This window comes from Dermacentor andersoni, chromosome 6 (genome assembly GCF_023375885.2).
Source record: "Dermacentor andersoni chromosome 6, qqDerAnde1_hic_scaffold, whole genome shotgun sequence".
Lineage (NCBI taxonomy): Eukaryota > Metazoa > Arthropoda > Arachnida > Ixodida > Ixodidae > Dermacentor > Dermacentor andersoni.
This window is the reverse complement of record NC_092819.1, coordinates 11,863,519-11,885,000: the sequence shown is the minus strand read 5'-3', so window position 1 is coordinate 11,885,000 and position 21,482 is coordinate 11,863,519. Positions and strand designations below refer to the sequence as shown.

Here is a 21,482-nt window from a genome sequence, read left to right as displayed (position 1 = left end):
GATCACATGGAAGGTGTTAGGCTGTAGGACCTTCCCGCTATCCTTGTGCACGTGCCCTGTGATGCTGTTGCACCTTCGCCTGGGGCTTTGTCTGTGTGCGCACTGTTTTCGACATGTCTCCTGGTTAGCGTAGACCACCTCTACGTTCTATACCAGTGCACGCTTTAAGTGTCCCGAAGTATATACACGCGCCGCAATGGGGACAGCACCCGTCGACGTCCACCGCTGCTTGACTTGACGACGTGGGCGACAGATTGACGTGTTTCTCATTAACCGCACGCACTCTCTCTCTCTCTCTCAGGAGCTTCTGTGTCAGGCGGCCACGAGCTCTGGCGCGTTTCCCGTAATTACTGCAGTGCCAAAGGGGCGAAAGAAAGCTGCCGCCAATCGAAGCGTCGTCCCGGACACAAATAACGCGCTAATGCTCGCCACCTCGAGCGCGGCAGCTGCAGAAGCGAGCCTTCGCCGGCGCCCGCGGCATTTACTGTGCTGCTCATCAGCGCGCAACCTGCTATGGTAACGGCAAGATTCCGCGAGATATTGGAGTCGATGAGGTGTGCAAATAGTGTCAATAAACTGGGTTTCCCTACAGCTCCGTTATGAAAAGCACTTCCCAAATTCACAGCACAGCTTTCTCTCAAGGCCGCCGGTCATAGTGGAATGGAAGCACGGTCGACATTACATCCAGGGGTACTTGCGGAGTTATAGCGTGCTAGGGGCCAGATGTCAACGTGATTTCTGTGAGTGCAACATACACAATTTTCGGAAACTTCTGCTGAATTTCAAGAAATGAATTACTTGGATGAAAATCTAAAGCGCTGAAGGAAACCTTGCACAGAAAAAGGAAACTGCGGAATAAACGCGATAGATGTGGGGTTTTCGGCGAGCTTAAAGGAACCAGCGTCGCTTTGAGACACCGAATAAAACGTGAATTTCATGATGGTTCCTTGCAATTATACAGCCGTAAAGGCACATTATCGCTTTTCAATGCCTAATTGTTGAAGAAGTAATCGCCACTCGTTCGTTCTACATAATATTATGCAAGTTTGAACGCCATAGAACGACATTTTCTTTCATTCAATTTCTTTGTTCTCGTGACGATTTGTGAACAAAATTACGCTTTTCTTCACCTTGTATACTTAGGGATCGTTACATAGCCTTTTCTGATCGTTTGCTCCTCCCGTTTCTGCTTAAGTTGAGTTACTGGTGTTCATTCGCAACAGTGTGCTGGAGGCCCTTGTGTAAGTTCCCCTGATGCCACCTGCTAATATTTTTCCTCCTGAGCTCACCGGCATTGCTTTCCGTGCAGGTGCTTCTCCTGCTCTCAACCGCGTCCTCTACCACTTCGCTCTCTCCGCGCTCCGTCTGCTCATGCTCCCCGATCGTTTCTTGTCCAAGTTGTTTACGTCATTAAACCTATTTTGGTCATCTGCTATGTTGTATTCACTGTGATTTCCGGACGCTAACAACGCTGCTTGGTCGTCGATCGTTTGTACTACGGGCACCGAATCAGCACCGTAGATGAATATTCGTGCTCACCTCGCCCATTTCTTCATTTTGAGAAAATGCGTAGGTAGCGGCTTTGTGCTCCCGTTCTCCTCTTACCCGCGTGCTGAACGAGTTGGCTTTCGAGCTTTGCAAGCGCGATGCCTCGGAGTCAAGAGCAGGCGGCAAGAACAACAAGATAACCAGCCGAGGGGCATACCAGGAAGCCAAGGGGTGTTCGCTCATTCTTCGGCTGATAGGGGGCAAAATAGCGGCACGACATCGGGAGAGAGCTCGGGCCACAAGGGCGCCCTGTGGTGGCGCTCGCGGCTAAGAAGAATGGCTCCCTAACTACATTCTACGACACAGCGTATCGATTATCCATCGGGCAGCGTTTCGGCCCAGCTGTGCTGTCGCGAGCGCGCTGGGCGAATGTGGCAACAGGGACACGCCCCCTCTCCTCCACCTTCTGTATCTCTTCCTGCTTAACCCAGGATCCCTTCTAACTTGCCTCCGCCTTCTCGTTCTCTTCTCTTCTCGTGCTCCTTCGACCCTTCTGACACAACGCACGTCGGCAAGTTGCGTGCACCGCATCGCCGCGCGATAAAACAGTGCCTTATGCAAGCACAAGAGCGTTCTGTTGCATTACTTCGTTTTCGAGCGCCACTAAGGCTTTCACAGAACGGCTTTTCTGTTCATATCATTGCTTGCGAAATAGCTGGCAAAATGAAAACTCGCTAAGTAGGAATTGTAGTGGGACAGGGCACGTCAATTTACGTCACGTGGCCTGTTTTGTTTTTCATGCTTCCTTCTTTCTTTTATTATTAATAATAATCTTTTCCTTCCTGTGCATACTTCGTCAGCGAGCGTTGCAAGTGAAACCAGTGGCACATGCGAACGCGAAAGTTAGCCGATCTTATAGCTTCGCCTAAAGGATTTCGTGTTCGTAAGAGCCACTCCTCTTATATAAAACTGCCGGCACCTTCATCTCTGTGCAAGGCAAACAGAAAAAAATGAAAAGGTCTACTGGATACGCTGCTGTGCTGCGCAAGTGCACTTAGGCTCAGACTGTTTTTCATTTTCTACTCCCTAAGAATACCCCGCATTTCTGTTATAACAATACGGTGCCGCATAGAACAGCTCATAATTCCTGGCTAGAATCGTACTCAACCGAAAGCAGCATGCACTCTGCTTCTCTCCCAGTGCTTCTTCATCGTTTTCATTTAAATATATGGTTGCCTTACTTTGGGTCTTGTCGCGAGCAGCAGCTAAGCTTTGCAACAATAGTACTTCTTATGTGTCGTTCTCTCCAAATCTGGCTCGCTCACGTAGAGAGAGGCAGAGAAAAAAGGAAACAAAAGCTTCGAAGCCCGGCGTGTTCATAGGCAATGGGTTCGCGCTTATAGGAAGAGGCCTATGGGGCCTATCCGCTGAAAGAATTCCTGAATACCGCGGTTGTTTCCCTGAAGCCGTACCGTGTTTCTGCGCCCAACGTTAATCTTGCTGCACGCGACTAGCAGGTCAGAGAGCGGCCTTCTGATCTCCTCAGCGCGCTGCTCCTTACGCCTCGGCTGTGATACAGCGCGAGAAAACGAGATGCAAGCCCGAGGTGCTTTGCCGTTCGTTGAGCGCCGCGGGTCGGGCACTCGACAGGGAGAGATAGAGAGAGTTGCAGGGGCACAGCGCGAGGGTGAGACTACTTTACTCACAGCCGTAACAAGCGCTGCACAAGGGCAGCGATGAAACAGAAAATCGCTACGCCCCCGCCAGTGCAAGCCGCTTCATCCATCGTAAGGCTCACCCCTTCGGCGGTCTGCCGCGAGTGTGCGTCGTTTGGCATCGCGCCTTTGCGACCATGTAGGCTTCGGCCCCTTAACGCTGCTGCAGTCGATGACTCTGATGTACAGCTGCCACCACTGTTACTGTGTGTTGCTGCACTCTTTCTGCAGATGATACTTGATGTCCTTTTTTTCTCTGTCGAACGTGTAGCGCGGGGCTAAGGGAAGTACTGTGCAAGTGCCGCTGACGTGCCCCCCGTCTCAAACCCCGATGCCCCTCACGACCGAAAAGCCATTTTTTAAAACGCTGCAAGCATCCAGATTTCAGTTATTCTTAAACCACTTTCTTTGATTGTCTGCACACTGTCCTTCTTCCTGCCTCTAGTAGAATGTCGCTTGTTTTTGATGTCGCCCGCCGTGGTGTCGTAGCGGCTTTGGTGTTGCGCTGCTAAGCTCGAGGGCGCGGAATCAAATCCTGGTCGCGGCGGCCGCATTTCAGTAAGGGTGAAATGCAAAAAAACATCCATGTACCGTGCATTGGGTGCACGTTAAGGAATCCCAGCGGGTCAAAATTATTCCGAAGTCCCCCATTACGGTGTGCCTCTTAATCATACAGGGGTTTTGGCACGTAAAATCCAAGAATACTTTTTTTTATGTCGCTAACAGCGACTACTCTTGAAATGGCTGTAGGAGATAAAAAATACATATATATTCTGGGGTTTTTCAGCACAGGGCCACAGCTACCTGGAATAGTGTGGCTGCCCATCTTAGGGCATTAGCAGCTTGGTCTCCGTAATAAAGTTTATTCACTAACTTATTCGCCAACAGCCAACGTGTAAAATATAAATCCGCATACTGAAGTGCATTGCTTCCGTTATGTATTCAGAGAAGACATGGCTTCTGAATTGCTTTCTTAAGTCTCAAAAGCACACTGTCTTATGATATGGTAGTCTATCACTTTCAGGTCTGAAAGAAATACTGCAAGAGGCGCACAAATGTCGGGAACCAGCCAGCAGTGGTTAATGTTCTGTAGAGAACGCACTAGTTTCAGAACCGCGTTCCAGCCTTCTATTATATGCTCTGACTGCGCAGTTATATCGATGCAGGCAAATGAACCTAAATGCTTCCTGTTTCCGGCACGTGACTGGGCAATTGGGCAAGTAAAATTGAAACAAAGACCATGGACAGTTCAGAGAAGCATAGGATAATTCATGGAGTGCGTTTGGTAGTAAATAGAAGTGATCCATTTGCAAGCCTAATATTTGCGCTCTTCTCTGCCCTGTTCAATCCACTGGTTTCCTCCGTTCACCTCGCGATGCGTTTTGCGAGAGTAACACATGACCTGCACAACTAGCACCTACAGTTCATCGCGTTCCAAATGAGCTGCAACACGGTGCCTGCGCTCGAAGGAGCTTCAAGATTGCATGGCGATGCAGACGTGTACGGAAAATGGGTGAACCAAACGCCGTTCTAGTTATTGGAATTTATTAAAATAATTTTTCTTGTGTCAACGCCGCCATGCTGCCTTGGAGTTGATTCGACCACAGACGACGTGTTGAAGCTCATATAGAAAGCGACCGTACATTCGCTGAGTTATTCGGGAAAAAAAGCGCTTGGACCCATTCTTTGCAGCATTTACAGCAGGGCTAACTGTGCCTGCAGCTAGCAACGTCCCAAATCGAAAGTGAGTTGTTCTTGGATAAAAACAGTTTTGTGAGCAAGAATATGCACAAAGGCTCCAATTCTAACATCGCCCGAGGACCCACTTTTTAACCCGATTGCCGACTGTCGCAGCAGCGAAAGCAAGCACAATCCTCCTTCGGTGATGCATACCGTGCTCTCCGTGCAGATGACTTTGTTGTCCCGGAGCCGAGCAAACACCCGCTCCCTGGCGCCTTCAATTTCGACGACGCATTGAAATCCTTCCTGCAAAACAAATGAAAATGCTAAGGCACGCATTAACGACTATCACGAGCTTGGCTGGCCTTCATCACTAATGGCTAGTAACGACATCTCGCTTTTGGCACAGCGCAGAGCTATCGCCAGGCTCAAGTTTCTTTTCTTGCTCTACACTCGGCAGTTTAATACGAATCCTAGTAAATACCCTTTTCCCAGTTTTTCCAGGGAGACGAGACATAGTCATAATCACGACCTGACACCATTCTTTGCACGTACTAACCTTTACAAACACTCGTTTTTCACGTGAACCAGAAGCGAATCGAACGCACTGCCTCCAAATGTTCTTTTTTTTTTTTCTCAGCAAGTGGGCTTCCGGTCTGACATGTATAATTACGGGTAAATTTCATTGTTGACAATGCCATACTCTTGTCGATATTTTGACACCTCGTGAACTAACTTGTGATTGCTTTTTGTTTCTTTATGTGCTAAAATTATTTTACAGAGCTGTGAAATTTTTGACCCAACGTCTATTTAATCATGTTTGCTAGTCTATTACTTGTCTCAGTGGTAATGCTTGCTATATACTTTTGCATAACTTGTTCAGTTTCATTCACTTTTCCTTTTCCACCCCCCTGCTTGTTTTTCAGACAGCAGTATGTACTAAATAAAAAAAATAATAAGGCATCCGCTCCGGTCAAATATTGCGCTGCTTTTCCAATGTGAACCTACGCAAGTTGTTTTACTTTATCGAACAGGCTTCTGTTTCTTAGTGGAGCTATTTTGGAAATTCCCTTTGCAACTGCAATAGATATTGTAAAGCAACTAAAACAAAACAAAAGCACACCACCCCGCTCCCCTCCTCTCCTCCCCCGAGCTCCCCCCCTCTACGAACTATTATCTATAAGCGTCGCAGCTACCATCTAAGCGTAGCATGTAAGCGTCGCTGACTGAGACAGATGACTGAGACAGTGATTTATACAATTGAATAACGTACATGAAGTTTGCCTAACTTGGTTAACCAAGTTAAGCAAACTCAGCTAACATTAAAATTTGAGCATTTCGTAGGGCGCCTTCATTCAGCACCTTTTCGCCTAAAGGCACTTGAGTTACGTCAAAAACATAGCTTCAGTTGAACGTGTCAATGATCACAACTTTATTGATTAAAAAAGAAGCTACAAATTGAATGGATCCAATGCTTTGCGTTTTACCATCTTCTTTTTTTTTCAACTTGTAAGTTTCTAGATCTCGCTTTTCTTTTTGTATGATAAATGTAGCGTGGAGTAGCACTCTTTTCTTATAAATGACACGAAGGAGTTTAGAAGAATCCCCAGTATGCGACGCGCGAAAAATGTCATTAATCAAATAGTCTTTCTTTCTCGTTTCTAGTTCACCTACGGCAAAAAGTGTGAATAATGAAAGGAAGAAACGTATAACGACACATAGGGAAGATCGGACACAAAAGTGTTTTTCATTTTTATATGAATAAAGAAAATAAATGACTTCCTTCCAGACCATTAGGCCCGGTTCGCCGCTCAGAATGAATCAATACCCTTGAAACAACGGCCGCATCAATTTAGGCTTCAAGGAACGTGGCGCAAATGACAGGTCCGATGTCCTTGAACGCATTTGCAGGCTCTTCTCATCATTGTACACTTTCTAAAAGGGACTTTTCAGAAGCACTCTATTACGTATATTGAGTTTCCCGTGGCGTTATGAAGCCGCATTGAGAGGTCTAGAGATGAATATGCCCCGTTCGCATTATTCATAATTGGCAGAAAATGTTAAACTTTCTGTACTCTGAGTATTCGTGGAGAGCGCATTCGCTTAAGCAAAAAAAAAAAAAAAAGAGAATGAGGGAGGCGGGGGGGCTTATTGTTGTGAAGAGGCAACACCAGCAGAGGAAGTACAAACGGGTAGATCAGGCGTTCGGAGGGGCGGTCGACTCTTTATTTAACAACACTAGAGATGTAACAATGGATAGTCGACTGTCGATTGTCATAACTGCTCAGTAAATAAGCCTATTCACTTCACTGTGGTAACTACGAATGACCTGTAGCTACAGGTTTCCCGGGTTCTCTCCAGCCCCCAGACGGCGTTTTCGTTTGTTACTGGTTGTCCTGCTCTTACAGAGCATGCTTCCTCATTTTTACGTAAACAAGTCTCATGGTAAGAAGAGAATTAGTATGACACCTGCCAGAAAAGACCTTGGCCGCTCTAGTGTTTGCGAGACCTCCCCCGTTTTACCTCGTTAGCTCTACGAAGCGCTCAATGTCTAACGGTATTAAATACGTGATGCGGCGTTTGTGCATGTTAAGAGACGCCATTCTCTCAAGCGTGCTGCCTGCAGAGGTCGAATAAAGAGCGGTTGTTTCTGAAGATAAGAAAAATTATTTTTATCGCTTTCGAATATACTATCCTTTGCGAACTCACCAAGGAATCTGCAGCGAGAGCTCGCGACAAGGAAATTGTATGACGGAGAGAGATAGAAGTCGTAAAGGGAAAAGCAGAAACGTCAACAAGGCTGAGCCCGGTAGGCTGCCCTGCAATGGGGAAGGAGCAAAGGACAAGTGGTGTTGCGGCAACCACCAAACATCTTTCATGTGACTGCCCCGCATACGAAGATGAGAGGAGTGTCATTCGGATAGCTTTGGGGCACTTAGATGACAAGCCCTTTACAAAGGAGAACATCTTGACCCCGTGGCTTCGTGCGCGTGCTATGTGCAAGCCTACAAAGGCACTGCTGCGTGTTTTGAAATGAACCAGCCTGTATAACCGCCTGGGACTAGCTCAGCGTTGAGCGCTCCTCAGTGTAACTTTGTAAAGTGTGAGCTTCTCTCTTCCTGCTTCTCCTTCAATTGTATGGCTTTGTTCGTCTCGGGGTATTTCTATTCTTATCACACGTCACGGATAAGAGGAACATCTCCTAACGTAAGTTTAGTGATATTACTAATAATAAAAGATATGATATCGTTCCTATGGTTTCCGGAAAGCAGTAAGAGAAACATACACGTACCAGGGGTGTCAATATATTTCTCACTTCAACGGCGATTTCTTTGCGTGCGTCATGGGGGAGCAGAATTTCATCGTCGATGCTGAAGCTTGGACAGTGCTGTCGACCCTTGATGAGTGAGTTGTGAGAGTTCTGCGAGAGGCCACAAAATCTCGCAGTTAGTCACGTAGTGACAGCGTCTTAGACAGGTGAGAACGGAAACCCGCCAAGCATGCACAATTCCACCGTCCGAGACTGAGGCATTATAATATTCTGCGCATGCTCGCATGCTGGAGAAGATAGAGAAAAAGCGATATCCCGGCAACAGAAAGCAAGATTCAGGGAAGAAATTAATAATAATGTCAGAAAAGATGACAAAAACAAGCATGTGAGCACAGGGACAGTTACTTAGAAAGTACGCAACCTAGATGAGCTACGAATAAGAAGTATGAAAAGTGATAGAAGATATTGCGTTATGTGCGCCGTAACCTGCGGTTACCCAACTGCGGCTATCAATATCATCATCATCATCATCATCATCATCATCATCATCATCAGCCTGGTTATGCCCACTGCAGGGCAAAGGCCTTGCCCATACTTCTCCAACTACCCCGGTCATGTACTAATTGTGGCCATGTTGTCCCTGCAAACGTCCTAATCTCATCCGCCCAACTAACTTTCTGCCGCCCTCTGCTACGCTTTCCTTCCCTTGGAATCCATTCCGTAACTCTTAATGACCATCGGTTATCTTCCCTCCTCATTCCGTGTCCTGCCCATGCCCATTTCTTTTTCTTGATTTCAACTAAGATATCATTAACTCGCGTTTGTTCCCTCACCCAATCTGCTCTTTTCTTGTCTCTTAACGTTATACCAATCATTCTTCTTTCCATAGCTCGTTGCGTCGTCCTCAATTTAAGTAGAACCCTTTTCGTAAGCCTCCAGGTTTCTGCCCCGTACGTGGGTACTGGTAAGACACAACTGTTATAAACTTTTCTCTTGAGGGATAATGGCAACCTGCTGTTCATGATCTGAGAATGCCTGCCAAACGCACCCCAGCCCATTCTTATTTTTCTGATTATTTCAGTCTCATGATCCGGATCCGCAGTCACTACCTGTCCTAAGTAGATGTATTCCCTTACCACTTCCAGTGCCTCACTACCTATTGTAAACTGCTGTTCCCTTCCGAGACTAACGACGAATGTATTCGAGGGAACGTCATCTTCTTCGGATCAAATTGCTTTTGGCTTGTTTACAAAGAGGCCTGCGCCCGGATTACAGCAGAAGCATGGCGGCAACGGCCATTGTGACCTTGACCTAGCGGAACTCGTGCGATAACGTTAAAAGCGGCTCACATTGCATTATTCCGTGCTAATGATACTGTCATTAATTGGTGGACTATCAAAGGGGGCATCCAATCTTGCTACTGAATTGAATTCAATTCTTCGGTTTTACGTGCCCAAACCATGATTTGATTATGAGGCACGCCGTAGTGGAGGACTCCGGTTTAATTTCGACCACAATGAGATCTTTGACGCATCATCAATGCACGGGACGGGGGCGTTATTCACAGCGCCCCCATCGAAATGCGGCCGGCGCAGCCGGGAGTTGTTCCCGCGACCACGTTCTTAGCAGCTCAACACCATAGCCGCTAAGCCAGCGTGGCGGCTTAATCTTGATGTTTCACGAACGTGCTTGGAGAACAAGGTAGCAGCTTGAACTAATCCATATAGTAAAAAAGTTTGTTTAGCTTTGGTTCGTCCGCCTTAGCTGAGTACGCTGCTTTCTAAGGCCGATTTGTTGCAGTCGGAAATTATTACCAATTGCTCAACATTTCGCTCTGATCTAGATTGTGCATTACCAGCACGGTGCGCACTTGATGCCTCAGCTCGATATCAGGCTTGATCAGGCATGTGTTGGCAGTGCGGACTACGTCAGTTGGCGTAACGTTTCATGCAGTTATCGTATTTAGAACGAGGAAGCTGCTTGTTACTGTTTTGTTTTCTTCTCTTTTTGAATGCCTAGATTATAATAAATATAGTAACACGAAGCTGCAGTAGGTTGTATACACGAAGAAAGGGTTTCTCAACGGTGTTGTTCCAAAGACTTAGCGCTGGAGATTTATCTGGCGGTCTTGATTCCTCAAAGAAATGATATGGTAAAAAGAACTAAAAAAAACGCACGCTTTCTCCGATGATGACGCGTCGGGCGCAGTCGGTAGCGTTGCTGGTGCAGAAATTCTCGTGCAGGCACCAATTGCAGGGCCACGAGCTCATCACACAAGACTTGCACCTGAAACAATGACACATTCGAAACTGTCAGTATTGACAGAAAATTGCACGTATATACAACAGAAACATACGATTAGAAGGTATCTGAATTGTCGCGCTGCTGCAAAAGCTCACACTTTTACTTTTTAGCTCTCTATTTCTGTGAGTTTCTTTTTATCCCAGTTTATTCGTTCATAGGTTTTAATCACAAGGCGCTAATCGAATGCCACGCACTCAATAACAAGAATGCTTACATGTAAGTGAAGTCACAGGAATGGAAGCCTCGTTAAAATAATTTCTCGGAGTGTTTTTTTACCATATGTTTGCAGCGTCGAGTTACTCAAATGAATCTTAGCGAAGTGACCCACTTCAGTGCTTTCACAGAGACCTTATAGGAGCTGTAGGGAAATACTTTTTTATTTGGTTCTCAACTTCAACTAGAGCCCAACTAAATAACGAGATTGTCTGTGCACTGGATGCCCAACGTGCGTATATTTAAAAATTATTTTCGATATATCGGGATGAACATGAGCGCTTGATTTTTGTGGCGTGCACAGGCAAGATAAATATTGAAAGCACTTTAAGGTAATGCGTTCAAAAATAACAAATAAAGTAAGATTATTTTCTCTTTTTGTACAACCTCCGATGTACGTACGTTTTGTGAACACTGCAGTCGAAGAAAACGAACTCTCTGTGAATGAAGTCGGTGTCGGTCTCACTGGAGCGCACAGCCAAGTCCACAATGACGTGATCTGCTTGGAAATATGCAAAAAGAAATTTTGTAATGAAGAAATGGGCGGCGCCGTATCGGAGGCGCGTTCTGGAGCCATGCGCTTGCCTCGATGAATGTATGTCTTCACGCGTAAAAAAAAAATGTTGCTAATACTAGGAATGAAAGACCTTTCAATAAATTATAAAGAAATTCTACCGTCAATTGTGCCAGTTCGGCATGATGCTATAGTGTTTAGGAGGTTGTACTCTGGTCTTGTTGGTACAGGCACTGTTACACGGAAATTGACCAGCAACTTTTTGTAAACACCGAATTACAGTACACATGTACGTGCATGCACGCAGCATTCGCTGCAGTGCGAAGTAACATGGCGCTGCTATGATGATAGGTTTAATTAGTGAACCTCGGCGTATTACACGAAGTACAACTGCAGAAACAAGATACGCAGAGTTCTGACTTCCAAATAACTTATTGTCACAGAACACACACTGTATGGGCGTATTTTGTACAGTATGCGCGCTATGCACCAACAAATCAGTTGTAAGTCAGCGCTATCTTTGTCTATTTTCCTTGTTCGTCCCTTGTCTAATGAGCTGGGATTTAGCTATGATGAAAAACCAACTACTTCGAATTTCCGTTTTAATGTAGATTGAAAACTTACCATTCGTTAGCAGAGACACACAATAAGCGCAATGCTTATTAGGGAGAAAGAAGAAGAAGAAGTGTATCTGTTTGATCGCTGTCTGTGTGCGGTGCTCTGACTTTACTGCTTTTTGGACATTTACGGTCAGCATTGACGACGATTGACTAACAAGCCGTCGGGTGAAGATTTAGCGGGCCGGGCGCCTTACAGTTACGATATTTCTTTCTTGAGGACCTGGCCATTACCCTGCCACTACCGTGGTCGGAAGCTGAGAAATTCATCACGGCTTGCCATTTGTAGATGAAGATATACATCAGCTCCTTCTAGATTGCCCACATCATGACACACCAAGACGCCGACTTAAATCAACACTGATTACATTTGACCGCAGACCTTTCAGTTTAATGAAACTTTTGGGTCCTTGGCCAACAACAGCCTTGCAGAAGAGCATTTTAAAAGGATTAGAAACTTTTCTCGAAGACAGCGGTATTGTAGGCCGTTATTAACGTTTTAAAGCGAAAGCTTTACTGGCCTCGAACTTGTGATTTCGCCTTGGAGGTGCTCCGAGGAGGAACATGACGTCACAACGCGCACCTCGCCGCGGATATTTCTCTCTCGCTCGCTCCTTAGTCACTAATGCGCATGCGCCACTAGTAGCACCAAGCCACAGGTGTTCCGTCGCTGCGCAGCGCCGCGCCTCTCCGCCGCCGCCGTTTGGTATGACGCCATACCGCGTTCCGCGTCGTTGCGCTCGCCTTCGCTCGCTTCGCCAGCTGCGTCGCATGCCTGATAACATGTCGGAGGATTGAAAAGGAGAGCTCACGTGCGCCACAACCACAGTTGATGCGGCAGTACGGACGGCGACAATTCTGATAAGCAGAAGGAGGCCTGAAATCGACATCGGAACGAGATGAAGAGGAAACGAATCGCCCATGAAACAGACTAACAGCGCGCCGAACGACTGGCTAAACGCCGCAACATAGCTAGACATCCAGGCTAACCTGGACTTGCAATCAAGATTAACCAGGACTAACCATGCTATGCCTTAGCTTTCGCTACGTAAATCCTGGCATAGCCGAGCTAAGCCAATGCCGATTTTTTTTACTCTTCCTTTCATTTCAATGTCGCTGTGTATATGTATGCGTTTGTGGATAATGTTATGTTGGCTGTTCTATTGTGACTATATGTGATAATGCATTTACGAGATATTTGTACCACCCGTTAACTAGCGATTGTATTATTAGGCCACAGTATGATTTCTACTTTGAAGACTATCTTCTACAGAACTGTGAAGTCATTTAAATTGTATATTGTATGTACCACGTATTTCTTACGTCATAGTGTTACTGTGAAAACGTTGCTTGACAATTTCAGGTGCTTGTATGAAAATTTTATTTGACATGTAATCTTGAACCCTGTATGTTACAGGCTAGACCCATTCAAGAGCTAAGGAGTAGCCGGCGCCTGAAATTGGGCGTCAGCATCTCCTTATATCGTGTAAATAAAAAAGAAAGCGCGACGCTCGTTACTTTCTTCTTCCTTTTTCACGTAGGCTACTCATGATCCTGACTTCTGACGCGCTACTGGAATAGGATGCTAGTCTCCTATATTATCGATAAGTAGACCATGAATAATTTATGCATATGACGAATATAGCAATTGTCAATCGTCAAATTCATCCTGCGATGTTTTCTGTGATGCTTTCTATTGTGATGTTATCTGATATACGCGCAAAAAGCAGTCTATTCTCCTTCAGCTGCGGCATCTAGTGAAGCTTGGCTTAAATACAATCACGCTCTCGGAGGGCGTCTTTTCACGACAGGAAGCTGGGAAAATTGGACAGGGATTCACAGTGGGGAAAGGAAGGCGTGCAATACAAGGCGGGCAGTAAGTGGCGTCTGTGTCGTCGTCCTCGATTTTCTTGCGTCCGTGCTTTGCACGTGTGTGCGCCCTCTGTCCAAGCGGGGCTTCAGGCCTAATAGTTTGGCGGCAACGCTGCCATATTCGCGGTGCGCACGCACCTCTCCCCGGCAAGATGGGCGGCCGAGCCGCCACCAGCGGGGACATGCAGGCGAGGCCCAAGTGCGTGACGCGCGCTTGAATCGGGGCGCTGCTGCCGTACACGCAGAGGTAGTGCGCCCCGTACGGAAGCTGCGGTAGCTGGTTGATCACCAAGTCCACCTGCAACAGGGACGCGCATTTGTACTGGGTGAAGGGCAGTGCAAAGCAAATTACACTGCTGTTTTCTGCCTCTGAGAGTATACACTCCACGCAGCTTAAAAAGAAGCACTTCCCACGTTGCATCTCTCTCAACGACATCGCAGCATTGACCTCGGTCACTTGTTTTCTAGGTAGTGAAGTGTGGATGGCGTTAAAAGTTTATGGATCGTGGGATTTACAAAAAATGATCAATTACTGAGCTGTTCTTGACCGTAACCAGCAAAATGGTATGTTGTTCTCTTACAGGCTGGAAATATGAAATCAAGGCTGCGTGCCAAGGCTGTGCAAATATTAATGTTTATCTTAGACATCATGTTTTGTGTACTTTTGACGCCAACTGTGCAAACTTCAACACTATTATGAAGCCGCTCGCAGCCGTGGGAGCAGAAGTTAAACATATAGTAAGTATCTCGTGGGTGCGTCTCGAAACCTAAATGAAGGTAACCGGCGCTATCTACAGAGTTGGTTCACTCGGATACATTTATTTTCAGTTTTGAGTTATTGGGGACCCTCCCTCAGGAGCAGTGACTCGACGTACCTGCTTGTTTCCCTTGAATTGTAGTCCTCAACTAAAATAGTCCGAACCTTTAGCAAGATACCTCTGCTACCAGAGTAGCTGTGGATACTGCGGTTGATCAGTGCTGCTGCCACACGTTCGACGGAGCACCAAAAGCTTCGAGTCCGGGCAACCTTGTGGACATGGCCGCAAGTTGCTCAGTACTATTATGCTCGTTACGAGGCATTACAAACTTTGCACTTAACCGAACTCAAGAGTGTGGGACAGCCGAATGAGGAAAGATTAGTTGCAGGATCTCGGCAAACGTTTCGCCATGTAGGTTGTATATAGCTGTGTGCTTCCGCACGGATCTATTAAAACTGTACGCAACCCTACACGGCCATTGAGGTGGGCGCACAAGTCAGGCGACGGCGCTGCACTGCCAAAGAGTTGATGCGGAGAGAGCCCGTTGTAAGTAAGCCGCGCGCCGTCCTCGTGCGCACGAGGTCGCGGACGTGCGCGTCTTCGGACAGTTTTATGCACGCCCGAAAGGGCACCGTAACCCCGTACGCTTTTCGTGGGCGAGCCTGTCCTTTTCATTAAAAGTCAGGCAGGCGTTTACCCTTTGGATGTCGTTCGCTCGCTCTCTGCTGCGCAGAGCAACGTGCCGTGAACATCCACACATGGGGAAAGCCGAAGCAAGTCACCGAGGTAAAGAGGGTGGAAGGAAATGTGAGGGTTCGGAAAGGGAGGGGGCCGGGGGAGATTATTGCAACGCTGTCTGCATCGGCGGCAGTGCTTCCGTATATGGCGCCGCCAGTGTCATCCTCATCTCCGGGCGTCGGCGGGCGCTCTTCGTCCAATCAAATTCGATTATGCACGCTTTTGCGAAACTGTCACTCCCAATTAAGGGTGCTCGCCGGCGCGGCAGCGAACCTCAAGCCTAGCCAAACCGAGCCATCAGTCCCGGGCGGCGCGGATCGGAAGAGCGTTACAAGCTCTCTTGCTCGAGCGACGCGTGGCTGAGTGGGCGAAGCAGCCGAGCGCCTTTTCTTCCTCTCATTTTCGTTACGGAGGCTGCGCCCTCCTGCGTGCCATGTGCGAGAATAGGGAATGTAGCTTGCAAGCGTAAAAAGGGGAGGCCCGGTGAAAGAGGTAAAGGACAGGAAGGATAATTCTTTCAATAAGGTATTCCTCTTGCACGCTTGCCAGCGTCAGACATGGCCCTGCAGCGCAGATTACTGCACTTTTTTTTCATTTTTCTGTTCTTCAAAGCTTCAATTGGCGATCTTTCGGCAACAGAATACTTGTTCGTAGACGGGGGCCCCAATTTGCTGGCTACTGTTGGGCTCGACGCTACCACTGCGTTCCTTTGCATTAGCTCGAATGCTAGTGCGTGCGCAAAGGACAAGAAAATCTCACTAAATTTCAGATTTTGTTCTTTTTGCATTCAACTTGGGGGATTGTCTGACGTGGCACAATACGTTACTTCGAGTGTACGTTTTGTCGGCTGTACCTGAGCAGATTTTTCTTTCTTTAGCCTTCAGATGTGGAAATCGAAAGGGAAACTTGAGTCATCGGTGGAGCCACATATACTGCTAGAATACGGATCGTAAGGGTCATTGTATACTAAGGTGGCCTCTTCCTGCCAGCTCCATGTTTTCTTTTTGCTTCTCGCAATTGCCAGGCGTCAACGTTTGCTGCTCCTGGTTCTTTGTCAACGGTGTTCCAAACACTGAACTTATATAACACTCACTAGAAGTAAGCATAATATTGGACCTGGTGTTCCCTCCAATTCAGGATACGTGTTATCTATAATAGCAATAATTACAAGAATATAGTAATTCGGTTCTGGACGTTACTACAGCAAATTATTGTTACAAACGCTGCAAAAGCAATAATAGTCTCTGCAGCCAACAATAAAAACAAAGAACAAAACGTGCCTGTTTCCTCGCAATAATACACTCAAGTAAGTGCGATTAAGCAACGAACGACGTTATTCAGCGTTTGCCGTCGTTTTATATACTGCTGAAATATCCAGATTAACAACTCATCCTTATCGATAAACACTACCTATCTCCCTATAAAAATTATAACTTAATTAAATATGCATAATGAAAGAAACATAGCGCCAGCTTACCGTGTAGGCGAAAGAAGGATAAGATAAAATGAACTATAGACACTCCGTAGGAACTACCCCATGCGTGAGCACCTTATCAGCGTTCGCACCTGCGTCCCACCCTACGATTGTCCTCCGCTAGCCGTATATTTTTTTTTTTTTTTTAGCGAGGTGCGGAATTCTGGAATGCACTTTATTTACACTGCACAGCTTCGCGGGCCATGCTTTCGGAACACGGCGGCGCCCCGAAGCACACAGCGGCCTTGTTGTCTTGGCTCTCCTTCGCGGTGTTATTGAGTTTAAGCGCTGCTGTCTAGCGTGCTGGCTGGCGGTTCGCGCGCAATGTTTTGCTGCTCCGCGCTCAGAGAGGGCTCGCAATCCACACCTGCAGGGACTCAACAAGTCGACTGAAATCTGGGTGCAACGCGTCGATGGGGCGGACCGAGAAGCGTGGGGGAACCAGAAGCTTTTGCGCGGCTCAACCGTGGGGAAAGCAAAATAAGTAACAGAAAGAGCAACGAGAGAAGCCGAGGTTACGCTGCTTTCATTTGGCGAGAGGTCCCGAACCACTGTCATAACAAGGCTCAATTGAATTAGTAGCGAACAAGTCTCGGCGCCTGAGACACAAAAGGAAAGCGCGGTAGGGACGACCAACGCCGAATCCTCTTTTGGCGTAGGGGCCGATGCGCTCTTAGGATCAGGAGGAGGATGAAAAATACACGAACCGCCTTCCGCCCGCTCCACGGGTAAGCGCTGATGATAATCGGGGGAATATTTATGAGCCAGAGAAGCGGAGGGTGACAACAAAGGAAATATGGGCAAGTATTACGAGAAACGAGATACAGGAAGAGACGAGAGAGAGAGAGAGAAAAAAAATGAGGGGAACTACAAGCGAGCCCTCCACATACTCTCATTGCTGGCAATCGAAATACATAACTGAAGCCAAAAGCATTGCACGTAGGGGCGAAGCAGGCGCAAGGCGACAGAGGAGCTTCAGCGCGCCGCCGCTGCCACTGGCTGGCTGTGGTTTATCGGGCAGCGAGCCGCAAAAGAGCGCCTTCATTCGCAGAGTCCTTAACTCAATTAATATGTTGATGCACAGGCCGCAAGGGGGGAAGAAAGGGGGGGGGGGGGGAGAGAGGTGCCGAGCTAGTCGAGATGACTGAGCCCCGGGACCACTTGAGCCGGTTGGAGTGTGCTGGAGGAGCTGGCCTGTCGGAAGAGAGCTGGAAAGAGGCTTTTATCTTCTTACTATGCACTGACTCTGCTAGGCCTCGTCTCTGCTAGTATAACATGTCCATTTCTGCGTTGTTATATCTGCTCCACGCGTACGATCTTGTACTGCGCACTTCCTGCTGCGCGCTGGGAGCTGTAGTGTTATTGTTCGACTTGAGTGTGTGCGTTGCTCAACGTATTCATCTCTAGCACTCTTTAGTTCGCTCGCGGAAAGTTTAGTTGGGTTGCGCGGCAGAAAGTGGCTCCGTATCCACACGACTGGGCGCAGCTGTACCTTGTTGCTAACGTGGAAACTAAACCACGTGGATCATATATAGAAAGTGCCTTGCTCTGCACCTTGCCTGCGCACAGCTTTCGTGGAATGAGATTTCTGGTGGAGTACCTAGTGTACAGCATCAAAATGTGACCACGCCCGCGAGTGCGCTACAAATGCGCGCAACCTTTTGACACGCTGTACAAAATTTAGAGAGGGTGAGTGGAAGGACAGTGTGGGGGCGAGCGCTTTCTTTCGCTTCACGTGAAGGATGTCGAGAGCGACTGAACGTGTTGGCCATTGAGCTGCCGAGTAGTTTCTTTTTCATTTCTTTTTTTAATGTACGGCGTTGGTTTGGCTCTGCGTAGAACTTGTGTTCTTTTCTCTTTTTTTTCCGATATGTCTATTATTCGTGCTATTGCATTATGACTCTAATATTACTTGATTCCATTTTTACAACTAAGGAAGTTGGGCTAGTAGCAATTAAAAAAATCGTTACAGCGTTACGTCCTCTCGTGCAAATCTGATCAGTGTTTGCGTCTTTGTTTTGTAGGTAAGACATGTAGTTTCGTACAATAATTATTAGCAGGAACTCTGGCGCTACGACCGTTTAGTTATCGTGGCAACGATGGTTAGTACATGGACTTGTCTGATCTTCGTGCTTGTGGCTTCAGACGTCCTTGCGGCTTCATTTACTGCGCTTTATTGGCATTCGGTGGCGTAAGTTCCAAATCAAGCTATGCGTTTTTTTTTTTAATTCGGAAGACGGTAAGGCTGTGCGAACACGCATAATCGCTACTAATTTATGTAGTTCCGCCTGTCGCGGTGGCGAAATCCAAACTCACCAAACGTCTCAATGCGCTGGCATGCCCGCGTGCGTCCGTGGATGTCGACGCATGCATGCGTATGCGTGCATGCGTATGCGTGCAGGCTTGTGTGTCAGAGGCCCTGTGTTTGAATCCTGCTATCGCACAATATAATTTTTTTTATTTAATGAATTATAACGTAGTATGTTGTTGAAAGGGATGAGTTTGCAAAGTCATGAAGCCATTGAAAGCCAGAAGGACGAAGTTTAGGCAATTTCATTTACTAACCACCATTCCCATTCTGACTGAACCGCCCCTCGTGCTGCTCCCGTAGAGTTCTACAGAGTTCCCTCTAGTAATTATTGTAGGAAACTGCAGTGTGCAAGCGTCCCAAACATCCCTCTTCTGGTACGTGTGGCCGTCATGTTACGGCAGGCAATAGTGCGCTTTAATTTCGGCGACGCAAGTGGCTTGCATTCCCAAGAATCCAAAGTCTGCTTGGCTTTCGCTGGTACCCATTCGGTTTGCGTACACATGGAGTTGTTGCACCTGTTACACCCCTAATCTACAGCTGTAATGAGTCGTCCGCTTGCTCACACATAGCAACGCGATGTATTCTCCTGAAAGGCCAGGGCAGCTACGAACACGGTAGCTTGGTGTCTATGGCTATGTTCTGCTGAGCTGCAGGTCGCTGGTTTGACCGCAACCGTGCGACCGAATTTTGAGGGTGGTAAATTTCAAAAACACCCATTTACTTATGCACTTAGGTGCACTTAAAAAAAAGAACTAGGTTGTGCAAGTTAATCCGTAGTTCCACAGGGTAGTAATCATATCAATAAGCCTCATAATCAGGTAGTGGTTCTGGCACGTCAACCATCAGAATTGAATTTATTTTCAGGCACATAATCGCTTATCAAACCTGTTTTTATTACTGTTTTCTATGTTATGAGCACGAAAACGTTTTTTATTGCCACTGTTAGACTCCAGAAACATACTCTCCATGCACGAGAAACAAAAATAACCATCTCCTTATGTTCGATATGCTAACAACTGCTTTTATTTGCGTTAAGAGAGACATGTTCGAAGGTGCAGAGAGAACGAGAAAGAGAGAGAGGCAGGGAAGTTAACCAGAGACGAACTTTTGGTTTGCTACCCTGCATTGGGGTTGGGGATATAAGTGTTGTAAAGACGGCAAAGAGCGAGGGGAGAAAAGAATGGAACAAAAGAAAAACGAAAGAAAAGAAAAAAGAAAAGAAACAGATAATAGAAAAGGCGTTCCAATCATAGGCGTTCACACAGGCCGTTCAATCTCAAGAAGCTGAGTAGCTTTTCGTGTCTTTTCGCAGTAATTAAAACACTCTCACTTAAGCACAGCAAAGTATACATAGAGTACATCTGCAGCCGGTTTGTTTATCTGTTACCAAATTCTGTTTGCACTAGAGCTTCGATGATGTTGATGTGAAGTAATTCTTACCATGGACATGGACTTGTAGGGCAGCTGCTCTGGCCGCACGGCGAGGAAGTCGATGCACCTATTCGAGCCAAGAGAGAGCCAACGCGCCGAGCTGCTTCTCTCAGCCAAGGTGCCCGTGGCGTTTTGACAGTGGGCCTTCACTGTGCACCTGCGCAGGGACAAAGAGCGACTGAAGAAAAACTTACAGTTGTTTAGTTTCGGACGATGTACTGAAGCTAATGAAACGACTTTGAAACGCGAAAATTCAGGCAAGTTGGGGCTCAGTATCGCGAAACAATGTAGGTTACACAACGACCGACACTTGTACGTGTCCTATATTGTATGCTTCGTGACTGAAACGTGTCAGCGCGCTTGCATCTCGTCCTCTATATGGGATTTTTTTTTTAACCCGTGAAAGAAAATACAGGAAATACTACTGACGTGACCTGCTTTCAAGTTAAGCATTTTCCACTATACGAAGCCCGTTGGACGTTTGGACGAGTTGAGCAGTTGTGTCTGTGAATTGAAAAAGAACAAATTCAAAGGCCGTAGCTGCAATTCAGGATCCTTCTTTAGGCACGCCGGTGTACATAGCTAACATACAAATGTTAAGTATGCAGCGATGATGAATCAAATGTAGGCCACACTATGATGTAAAATTGTGTTTATTTCACAGTACAGTCTGTACAGGGCCTGCCCGTTGATAGCCCCGATCTATATTTTAGTCCGAGTAGCTTAAAGGGCGCCGGTGTGTTTCTTTAAACGCATACTGGCTGAGTTGAAGACTACGACCGTTGCCAGGTGCTTCATGCATGTGCTTGCGGTTCATTATTTTCCACAGCTGCTTTTCCTCTCTCCTCCGAGTGTTCCGGTCAATTTATACGCTTTGCATCTCCTACCTCTATTTCCCCCTCTGTGCTTGCACACGCACACAAATATATTGCAGCTTGGGAGCAAGCAACCGCGCTTCACGCCACCAGCAACCGATGACGTCGGATTTCGTCGTTCCATCCGAGTCATGCCCTATTTTAACATCCGAAAAGCACTGCCTGAGTGTTAGTGACAGGAAGGGTAGTACATCTGTTTGGTTATTTGTGGTGCACCTGAG

General features: G+C 46.9%; 1 protein-coding gene and 1 long non-coding RNA gene across 5 annotated transcripts in view; one reads left to right on the top strand and one right to left on the bottom strand.

Moving 5' to 3' along the window:
- Positions 1-21,482, bottom strand: part of LOC126521224 (plexin-B-like) — a 487,065-nt gene that overhangs the window by 82,009 nt on the left and 383,574 nt on the right. For all 4 annotated transcript variants that reach the window (XM_055065821.2, XM_055065820.2, XM_055065822.2 and 1 more), the window contains 6 exons: positions 20,396-20,543; positions 13,813-13,972; positions 11,074-11,170; positions 10,332-10,440; positions 8,176-8,304; positions 5,097-5,189 (listed from right to left, as the gene is read on the bottom strand). In XM_055065821.2, the coding sequence (XP_054921796.1) occupies positions 5,097-5,189; positions 8,176-8,304; positions 10,332-10,440; positions 11,074-11,170; positions 13,813-13,972; positions 20,396-20,543 (736 nt within the window). The remainder of the gene's footprint in view (positions 1-5,096; positions 5,190-8,175; positions 8,305-10,331; positions 10,441-11,073; positions 11,171-13,812; positions 13,973-20,395; positions 20,544-21,482) is intronic.
- Positions 1-21,482, top strand: part of LOC129382232 (uncharacterized) — a 113,908-nt gene that overhangs the window by 41,000 nt on the left and 51,426 nt on the right. The gene's annotated exons all lie outside the window — the stretch shown is intronic.